Source organism: Bactrocera latifrons, unplaced genomic scaffold (genome assembly GCF_001853355.1).
Source record: "Bactrocera latifrons isolate USDA-ARS-PBARC rearing strain unplaced genomic scaffold, ASM185335v1 scaffold_45, whole genome shotgun sequence".
Taxonomy (NCBI): Eukaryota; Metazoa; Arthropoda; class Insecta; order Diptera; family Tephritidae; genus Bactrocera; species Bactrocera latifrons.
The window spans coordinates 181,160-192,608 of NW_017537101.1; the positions used below are offsets into that span (position 1 = coordinate 181,160).

The 11,449-nt window shown below is 33.8% G+C and overlaps 1 protein-coding gene across 1 annotated transcript in view; it reads right to left on the reverse strand.

The window, feature by feature from the left end:
- The window catches only part of LOC108973012 (GTPase-activating Rap/Ran-GAP domain-like protein 3), a 57,546-nt gene that overhangs the window by 15,484 nt on the left and 30,613 nt on the right, over positions 1-11,449 (reverse strand). Inside the window, exons 3-5 of the mRNA XM_018940001.1 lie at positions 6,294-6,380; positions 5,629-5,710; positions 542-660 (exon numbers count right to left, since the gene is read on the reverse strand). Coding sequence (XP_018795546.1) covers positions 542-660; positions 5,629-5,710; positions 6,294-6,380 — 288 coding nt within the window. The remainder of the gene's footprint in view (positions 1-541; positions 661-5,628; positions 5,711-6,293; positions 6,381-11,449) is intronic.

Sequence of the window (11,449 nt, forward strand, 5' to 3'; positions counted from 1 at the left end):
ATAAAATGATGAGCTTTCAAATTTTTTTTTTTTAAATAATCGAAAATAATCAAAAATAATCCTTGAAAGTAGCCAATTACTTTTTTGATTACTTTTGATTATTTTCTGGAATCCTAACTAATCTTAATTATTTTTGGATTATTTGGAATCATAATTAATTGATAATCAGGAATTGTTAAAAAGAGAATTATGTAATCAATACCATTCCTTTTCAAATTTAGTCTAATTGATTACTAGTCGTAATCCAAATGTAACAGCATTGGTTTTAATGCATTTTCTGCCTACATTATGTTCTCATTCATATGCATACATCTTACTAGTATCTGAGCATATTATAAACCCATAACATGCAAACAGTTTATATTTGAATTCAATAATATAATTTAAATATACACTATGCTGATTACAAATGTTTTGAAAAAACTAAAATTAAATTTATATTTATTAGGCTTCAACCAGTTAAATATATTATATTTAATTGAAATCGGAAAGGGTGATGTATATGACTTAGCTTAACTTTATGTGTAGCATAACAGCTTACCTGTTTCCGAAATAATATTGCCCGATACATTGGTGCACCCTGATGTCCTGAGTCTTGTGACACAACCGAAAGAAAGTAGGGATTCTTTTCCGTATCCATACCGACATAATTTTGGTGAACTATAACCAAAAAACCATAAATGTTTATGAAACAACAAAACAACAAAAAATTAAAAGCTTTAACATCTTTAAATTAGCCAGTAAATTCTATAATTACTTTGTATTGTTAAATTCTAATTAAGCAAGCCGATTAATTTTTTTCAATAAACTGTTTTTTTAAGTGTTGATTTCCAACAGTTGCCAAATTTATAAAAATATAGTTAGTTCCATTCATAAATTCAGGCACGTTTCTACTTTGAATTTTTCTCAGGTTCTCCCTATTTTATTGGAAAGAATTTGGACACGAATTGATATACATACATATGTAATTATAGTTCTCCTCTCCAAAAAATTTGATACTTTTTTTAGTCTTGCAACATGCTGCTAAATAATATAGTAGTTTTGTTCACCTAACTGTTTTTTCTCTCAACTAAATATATTCTAGTAAGTTATTCATAAGAGACGAGAAAAACTGAAATCCGAGTGACTGTCTGTCCATGCGTCTATTTGTCTGTACAAGCGATGACTTCAGTACAAATTGAGATATCGCAAAGATATCGTAAAACAGAGAGGAAGAGTGCGTAGATGGGCGTAAGCGCCACTAAACGAAAACCTAAAATATGCCATATCTAAACACTAAGTTAAGATATAGAACTGTAACTGCCCTGGGGATCACAATAGCGAAGGGCATCTGTGAACTAAAAATTTGCAAAAAGTAATTATTCAAATCGAACCAAAACTGTTCAAGCCCTTAGGTACCGAATATTTGAACGCCGGTATCTATAGTTGACTTTTGATCGAAGATATAGGACATATAATGGAAATTAAAGGGATAATCCTTCTCTGATAGTAATATGTCTATATGTGAAAAATTGGTTGAAACGGACCAAAGCTCCATTAGCCTTTATGTACTTAATATAAAGATTTTCGAATTTTCGGATGACTTTGTACCGTATTTATTCTATATGAATATGTGTCTTTACTCTATATAGCTTCACACCATAAAATAGTTCCCTGGCTTTTATTTTTGTAAGGTGCAAGAGTGTAAAATGTTCGGTTGCATCCGAACTTAGCCTTTCCTTACTTGTTTAATATACGGTTTTTCCATCACATGAAGGAACTTCCTGGCCTTTGATCTTTTCAGTTAGTTTATCCCTTCTTGTTGTAAAAAGCTTTATTTTATTGAGAACTTTCTAGATTTAATCCGATACTTTGGCAGACTACGCTGATGTAGGTAAGTGATTGGTTGAATATTTGCTCGTTTTTATTCTTTTGGGACAATTACTGTCCACAAACGTACAAATATATGCAGATAAACAGAGTACAAAAAGCGATAGAAATAGTAGAAAATAGCAAAACGAAAAAATAGCAACAAACGAAAAGTGAAAACTAAAAGGCTGAATGCTGAAGCTATGCAATTCCTTGTTATTTTATTATTTATGTTTATAAAAAAACTTCAAATGGTAACAGCTGTACTACTTTTCCTGTAATACAAAATATTTAACAAATATAACAAATTCTGATTTACGTTTCGGTAAAGAAATATAACGAACATAACAAACTGCTTGAATTAAACGCACAACTCTCGGAACAATAATTAATTGTCTAACAATTTTGTAGAGTTTAATGAGAGTTTAATAAATGCCAGTTTCGAAATAATATTAGCAGACAATATAGCTTTCCAAATAATTGTTTAGAAACGGAACTGACATCAGTATTTCCTGCGGCACTTAGATAAAATAAGAATTTAAATATTTGCACAAATTCTAAGAGTGCGTTACAAATAAATTAATAAAGACGGATTATTTGGGAACAAACGATTGTTAGATATTACAGCATTTTATTTCGATTATATTAAATGAAGCCGTAAAAAGATTTCAAATAGAAAGCCTTCTTTATAAATCTTTTATTAGCTTCACCTGTATGTCTATATGTACGTATGTTTGTTTGCACATTTGTGACGTTTTTCAGAGGCACTGAAACTGAATGGTAGTGCATACTTTTGATAGGCACTGCAACAAACAAACAAAAAAATCAAGAAAATACATAGCTATAATATTACCCTTCACAAATACAAAAGATGCCTCACAAGAACTCTGATCGGTCAAATTATATGGCTGTGACTCGATCTGAACAAATTTTGCGGGGAATGCATCACACTGGCTTGGAAAATAGCCCATGCCGAATTTCGGGAAGAGATCTCAATAAATGAAAAATCTTTATTTCGCTAGTTCAAGTAGCATGACAACTACATGCTATGGTGGTTCAATATCGCCCGTTCCGACCACTGAGAAAAAGAACGTGTAAAAAATTTCAAATCGACTAGTACGCGTTTTACGGCCAGTCCGACAAGGATAAATCGACTTGCCCATTATAGGGTCTCCGACGTTTCTAAAATGTGCGCCTAAAGCATGCAGCTAATAGTATCAATTATCCATGTTGTTATATGAATAAGGCATTTACTCATGCACATCTTTAAAGAAATTGGGAACACCAAGTATGGTAAAACGTAATTATTGTTTAAAAATAAATTATAGTTCGAAAAATCGAATTTTATCTTATTGCTTAAAATTTCAAGAATATGTCCTTATAATTTTAAGTCGATAGAAGCTATGTGGTCAGAGAATGTAGGGCGAAGATTTTGTTATAATTTGACTTCTTGGTTTTTCATGTTCACATCTAAAATAACTTTACTGGCTTTTACCTAAATTTTTACAGCTCTCGACAATAATAACCATTTGAAGGATATTTTCTTATATGGGAACAGTTTCTGTGGTGTCTCAATTTTAACTTTATTTGTGTGTGTTTGAATTTTTAAACAAAACAAATTGAAACACTTTGTTTTTGAAATATCGCGTACACCTTTGCGTCTCAATGTGCATTTTTTACTTATGCTACAATTTAGGTGTAATATAGTTTCAGGCATTTTGTACTTGTACTATCACAAATTGCATTAATAATCTTCAACTTAAGTAAACTCCTCATCTCGAATCAGGCAAAGATAAACTGAGTGAACCAGTCACGATTGAAGTTTCTCTTTTGAATTATGGACCAAAAAGTTTTAATTTGTGAACTAAAGACCATCACTAATTCGAACCAAAATGGGGGAATGTGTTCAAAATATATACAAATTTTTCAACACAAAGGAAATGTACATTCAATTTGCTAATTGAGTTTTTTATGTTATATAATTGCTGTGTTTTTACACTCTTGCATCATGTTTTTACAGAGTATAGTAGTTTTGATCACCTAACGGTTGTTTTGTATCACTTAAAACTAGCCGAGAGGATATAGGGTTATATAAATATATATACATATAATGCAGATGAGTTGAAATTCGGGTGTGTCTGCCCATTCGACGTATGCCTGTTCGTGTAAGCTGTCACTTGTAATCATTGTAATCAAACTTTCAGACGTATTATTGTCAGAAAAGTGAGAACGAGTTTGTATGTAGGCGCAATAGGACCACCGTCACTTCAACAAAACGTCATCAAATGAAAATCCATAAAGTGTAATAACTAAGCACTAAATTAAGAACTGTCATTTGACACGGGGGATCGCAGTGGAAAATGCCACTGGGTGAAAATATTTCCTAAACCACTAAACACCAAAATCAGCCAAATTCGCGTAGGATAATACTTATAAGAACTCTTACCAACAGTGTGAAAAAAGGTGAAATGGGATCATAACCCCGCTCACTCCCAATAGAATATCGGGACTGCTTAAAACTTCTAAAAGTGCGATAAATTAATAACTCAATACGACAGAGATGTAAAAATTTACCCCCGATTTAGTTTGAGATAGCTTTAGTGGCGTTATATATTGACTTACTGCGCTTTTAGTAGTTTTCAACAGTACCGTTATATGGGGAGTGAGCCGGATTATCTTATCATTTTCATAGTAGATGTTCTTATTCTATTTGCGCTCAGCAGATTTGGTTGTTGTAACTTTAGTAGTTTAGGAGATATGTATACCCACCTTTTTATACTCTCGCAACAAAGTTGCTAAAGAGAGTATTACAGTTTTATTCACATAACGGTTGTTTGTAAGTCCTAAAACTAAAAGAGTCAGATATAGGGTTATATATACCGAAGTGATCAGGGTGACGAGTAGAGTTGAAATCCGGATGTCTGTGTGTCCGTTCGTCCGGCTGTAACTTGAGAAAAATTGAGATATCATGATGAAACTTGGTACATGTATTTCTTGGCTCCATAAGAAGGTTAAGTTCGAAGATGGGCAAAATCGGCCCACTGCCACGCCCACAAAATGGCGGAAGCCGAAAACCTATAAAGTGTTATAACTAAGACATAAATAAAGATATTAAAATGAAATTTGGCGAAAAGAATCGCATTAGTGAGGGGCATATTCGGACGTAATCTTTTTGGAAAAGTGGGCGTGGCCCCGCCCCCTACTAACTTTTTTATACATATCTCGAAAACAACTATAGCTATGTCAACCAAACTGTATAGAGTCGCTTCTTTTAGGCATTTCCATATACAGTTCAAAAATGGAAGAAATCGGATAATAACCACGCCCACCTCCCATACAAAGGTTATGTTGAAAATCACTAAAAGTGCGTTAACTAACAAAAAACGTCAGAAACACTAAATTTTACGGAAGAAATGTCAGAAAGAAGCTGCATCCAGGCTTTTTTAAAAATTGAAAATGGGCGTGGCGTCGCCTACTTATGGACCAAAAACCATTTCTCAGGAAGTACTCCTGAAATCTCGATTATCACTTTATCATGCGAGAGTACAAAATGTTCGGTGACACCCGAACTTAGCCTTTCCTTACTTGTTATAATAACATTTTATATCTTAATTCAGTGCTTAGTTGTGTACTAAGGATATGCGAGTTTTTTCAATTTTTACTCAGGTTACAGCTTGCACGAAGAGACAGTCACCCGGATTATAACATGTCTCTTTGTCTCTATCATTTATATATATAAGTATATCCATCTCGCTCATTCATATTATTAATTTCACTTACGTTTTCCCAAAAAGTATTTGAAATACCACCGAGTTTGATGCTCAGGATTTTCTAAGATAGGTGTACTGGGTGATCCGAAAACCTGCAAAAGTAAAACAATTTACATAGATACCTGATTTATATTCGCAGAAAATAATAATAATTAATAATTTTACGTTAAGGAATCGCTACTTTAAATAGTACTTATATATTCTTTTGGCAGTCTGTGGAAGTTTTCATAGCATACTAACAGAAACAGATGAAGTTTTGTGATAGGGATCAGGTACTGTCGCGGGCTTATGTTGGCATGGTTTCTGGAATATTTCAAGCCATAATATTACGCAGGGGCGAAACCTCGCATTGACTACAAAATAGTTTTACAATCGTTTGGGGAAAAAGTCCAAATGAGTTATATGGATAAATTTATCTGTTTTATCTATTTCAGGTGCATACCATTAACTTACAAACCGAAATATTCTCAGAATATTTTAGCGGCTATTTCGCGCTATAGGATATAATTCTGTAAGATATACTCGTACACCAATAACGATTGGAGTTTCAGGCGATATATGTATGCTTTCAATAATTTTAACGCCACACCGCATTTTGTATAGAAACCAATATATGTATATCGAAGATTTTTTTGAGTCAGAGATTTTGTTTAAAATGTTTATTATTTTACGCACCTCATCCTTTTCCGCTAGCGAATCACCGTTTTCAATACGAAAACGTTTGAAATTCGGATCTAGGCCATCTAGTTCAGATTGTGGTAGCTGGAAAAAAGCAAAATAAAACTCTCGGTAAGTACACATGATCATATACATACGTATATTCTAAAATAGTAACGGAAATAAAGGTTCAAGTTAAGGTAAGTTTAAGTTCTGTTCATCAACGGTTGTTTGTATTACAGAAAACTAATCAAAATATTTTTTAGTAATAATATTGGGTACTTGAAAAAGTTTTTTCGTATTTCTATACTATAATGAACCTTAAGGAATCAAATATGTACCATTTTGGTCAACCACTTCTGTCATTTTTCCGCTAGAGACATTGCACCATCAGTGTAAAAATTTTCCAATTTCTTGGCGAAAAACTGCGACAAGTAATTTTCACATTCTTATTTTGACCTAAACAAATGGCAGACTGATAGTGTAAGGTCAGAGATATATGGTGGACGCATCAAAACTTTAAAGCCCAGATCTCCTAGCTTTTGCCGAATCATCAAAGCTGTGTGTGGTCAAGCGTTGTTCTGATAGAGGACGAAGCCCTTTCCGTTCATCACTTCTTGACAACAAAATGTAGAATAGATAGATAGATGATAGTGGATGATTCCTTCCAATCCCAGCAAACACTCAACATAACCTTTCGGGGCGTCAATCATGGCTTTGCGATCATTTGTTGAGCTTCATTACGCTTGAACCGTGATCTTTTTCGCACGTTATTGTAGTATTTTTTGTCTGCTGTTACCATTCGCTTCAGAAAGGGTTCGATTTCATATCAGCAAAGAATTGCATATGTTAATTCGGCTCATTAAATTTTTCACAGACAATTCATGTGATACCTAAACATCGAGCATTTTTTTGTAGCCCGCCGTTTTAAATGTTTCAAAACCGTTTGCTGATGAATGTAAAGTTCTTTAGCGTATCATGGCTGCTAATGTGACGGTCGGTATGAAACAATGTGATTGGTAGCTCTGGAGACATGCGACTGCAACGACATCTATTGACAACATACGAAAATCCTTTTTCGATTACCCAATATATTTTATAGATAAAATCTGGTCGACGCTACCGATATACTACGTAGTATATTGCATTTCATTTTTCTAACAAATCTAATTCCTAATATCTCGGTCAGTATGAATTATATATAGTATAACTCATCGGTGGGATTCCGATCCTCTGGTTGACGTTCTGCAGATTAAAATATTTCCCTGGTTTTAATTCGTGCAAATTGGAAGTTTATAAAATGTTCGGCTGCGCTCGAGCTTAGTCCTCCTTACTTGTTTATTATTTTTCATTTAAATTTTATTGACAAATGTTAAAAAATGCCGTGATTGCGGCAAATTCTTTGGGACGTCTCGGAAAAAACTTTGAATTGCGGTGGGAAGTATAAAAATTTAGTAACTTTAAACTCTATTTGAACATAGCTAACAATAAATGTATCTATTTATGATCCTCCTTATGCTATACAAAAGGGATTTCAATTAATTTCGAAGTAAGTAAAATTATAATATTTATTTATTCATCATGTAAGTAATTACAGTTTAAGGACATTTTGCTATAGCTAGCCATTCTGATTTCCTTGCTGTCTTCGTTGACGTCTTCGTTGACGCCTTCGTTGACGTCTTCGTCTTCTTAGTTGTCTTCTTCTACGGTTGGCTCGACGTCGCCTTCTTCTTCTTGCACGTCTTCTTCTAGCAGCCTGTCTTCTTCGTCTTCTCCTCCTCGCAGCAGCGTTACCGCCGTTACCGCCGGGATTTGTTGCTGGGGCAGCTGTTGTTRTAGTGRCGGCACCCGCTGGGGCTGCTGTTGTTGCTGTTGTGGTACCTGCTGGAGCTGCAGTTGTTGTAGTAGCACCTGCTGGCGCTGCTGTAGTTGTTGTTGTGGCAGCTGACGAGACTGTTGTAGTTGCCGTTGGTTGAGCGTCACCCGCAAATCTGGTGGTGAGGGTTAGAACCAATACACCCACCAGTAGTGATGGTAGCACTTTCATATTGTATTCGATTTTGGTAAAAACGCAGCAGGTTGCTTTGTTGTTAGCCAGATTTCGACTGTGCTGCTATTAAGATTCAGTGTGCCTTAAATAGTCAAGCTGATCTTACATTTCTTAGTTTAATATTTGCTAATTCTTGGTAATATTATAGTTAGTATTATTGTTTTATTATTATTACAGTTTATTGTGAATTATTATTATTAGAGTTTCCTCTTAAGACTTGACAAATATCATTCCATTCTAAACAAAGGAAGCAAATAGACCAAATAAAAATATGTTTTTATTCTTACATATGTACATTCCATAAACTAACATAATACCACTTGTTTAAACCAGCACTTGCTTGGTCTTTAAAAGGCAATATTTACAGCGAGTACATGCAAATATTTTTTATTTCAATGTAATCATATCAATCGAGATAGCCTCAGAAGAATATATGCTTAAATGGCTAGGATGAAAAGGATATTTTTAAAATAAATTATTCAAATCACTTTTCCATTACATTGTTTTAACTCTGGCTATTATATAAATTTGGAATATTTCAAAAATAGGTAGAAATTTGAGTTGTACTCTCGAAAAAGAATAATGATTTTTGATTTTCACAAAAATGGCAAAATTAGATTGCCAACATATGCTCGATATACGAAAAAATATGACTCAAAGCATCATATGTATGTATGCTTTTCTTATTTACAAGTATTTTTCAGTTGATATTACTATTAGTTTATATTAAGAATTGTTTTGAACTTTTTAGTTTTAAATGCTTTAGATATGCGTTTTTTAGTCTTTTTATTCCTTTATAAAATCACCCAAATGCACTGTGGCCCAGTTATTTATTGTCTGTTCTTAAATACCTGAGGGACACCACTTGACAAAGGTATATCCCGATATTATAATTGCTAATAGATTTGTATATTGGAAGTGAAATAATCAGATTATAAGTTTATAATTAAAGTTCAAATGTATCGATTAGTTCTTCAGGTATAGAATTTCACCTAACATATGGGTTGTGAAGTTTAAAGTTTGAGGCGTATTTATTCAGTGAGTCATCGCACCTTCAGTAGTTTCCAACATAATCATTATTTGAGAAGTAGTCGTGGTTATTATCTGATTTTACCCATTGTTACAGCTTCTGATACTTCCTTTCCAGCCAGTTTTGGTTGATTTGGCGTCAACGGTTTTGAAAATATGTACATTAAACCATATTGAGTACGAGACTATGCCTACTTAAAAAGCATTCAGTCAACAGATGTTTCCCTGCATCATATTACGGTTCGGTATCTTATTACTAGTTATGACACTTAAGAAGTGTTCGCTGGCAGTGGTCCGTTTACGCCCATCGGTAATACCGTCCTCTCTTGGGAGCCACGGAACATATACATACTATATTTATTCAAGTTACAGACGGACTTGAAAAAGTTAAAAACATACTTATATACTTTCATGCATAAAAGTGGATATAATAATAAGTGTTATAAAAAAGACATTATATGTATAGAAAATGTGAATTTTGTTAACTCCTATAATATCTTACATATTGATAAATGGTTAAAAACCCAACCGGCATTTTCGTATTCTTACACTAGGTATATGGGAGCTACGATGAGTGTTTATTCGATTTTATGAATTTTTTTCAAAAGGACTCGCTGCTGGTACACATAATGAACAATATATGCCGTATAAAGTTAACAGGAAGATCGAAAATATGTATATAAACCATATGATCATTGAGGAAATATTGACCCGCTTTTGCTCAGCTTCGACAAAAAAAGCACATTATTGCCAGTAAAACATTTTCTGTGATTTTCAATAATATATAGTATTTAGCAGATGGACCGATATTTTCAGTATAATGTCTGGGTTCCACATATTCCATATCTGCGGCTTAACAATTCATGGTCTGATGTAAAATTGCATATACAGTGAAATTCCTATAAAGAGACATGAGTATGTTCCATACGTTCCAATGAAAAGTCAAGGAAACTATTTGTTAAGTGGCCTAGATTTCAAAAATGCTTCAAGAAAGTTGTGTACAATTTATAATTCCTGGTTGTTTTAATTCTATTAATTTTTGGTGTTTGAGACAGTTTCTTTAAGAACAATGTGTTAAATGACCATAGCAAACAAACTGAAATGCGCTAGTGTCGTCTGCATACATCAGTGGCTTGAATGAAGTCAGTGAGATAATTGTCATTCATACATTCCTGGTTGACATTGCCACGCATTTATTATAATGTGGAAATATAGTTATAAATTGCATCTCTAAATCTAAGAATACATTTTAAACACTCGTTTTGTCACGCCCCTATGAACGGTGACGGTTATTAGGAACTTCACTGTATTACATTGATCAAAATTCTCAAACAATTCACAATTGTATAAATACATCGCATTAGAACGTAGTAGTTAGGTACATATTGTGTAACAACCCAGTCTGTATTTCCTATGAATCATGTGTTTTGAACATCAAGTAAGTGCGCGTTTAAAGAATTGGTAATTTTTTCATATGCGTAACATATTACCAAAAACATGTTTTTATTTCGTCTATTTACTTCTTATGTTTGCATAAAATGGAATAATGTTTTTCAAATATGTTTCATGTGTTATCAGGAACATTTAATCTTATTAATTTACAATAAACAATATTGTTTTAATAATTCTAAGTACAATATTTCCATCAATCAAAACAAATATTAAAAGCATTTAGGAAAGTAAGATCAGCTTGACTATTTAAGGCACACTGAATCTTAATAGCAGCACAGTCGAAATCTGGATAACAACAAAGCAACTTGCTGAGTTTTTACCAAAATCGAATACAATATGAAAGTGCTACCATCACTACTGGTGGGTGTATTGGTTCTAACCCTCACCACCAGATTTGCGGGTGACGCTCAACCAACGGCAACTACAACAGTCTCGTCAGCTGCCACAACAACAACTACAGCAGCGCCAGCAGGTGCTACTACAACAACTGCAGCTCCAGCAGGTACCACAACAGCAACAACAGCAGCCCCAGCGGGTGCCGYCACTAYAACAACAGCTGCTCCAGCAACAAATCCCGGCGGTAACGGCGGTAACGCTGCTGCGAGGAGGAGAAGACGAAGAAGACAGGCTGCTAGAAGAAGAC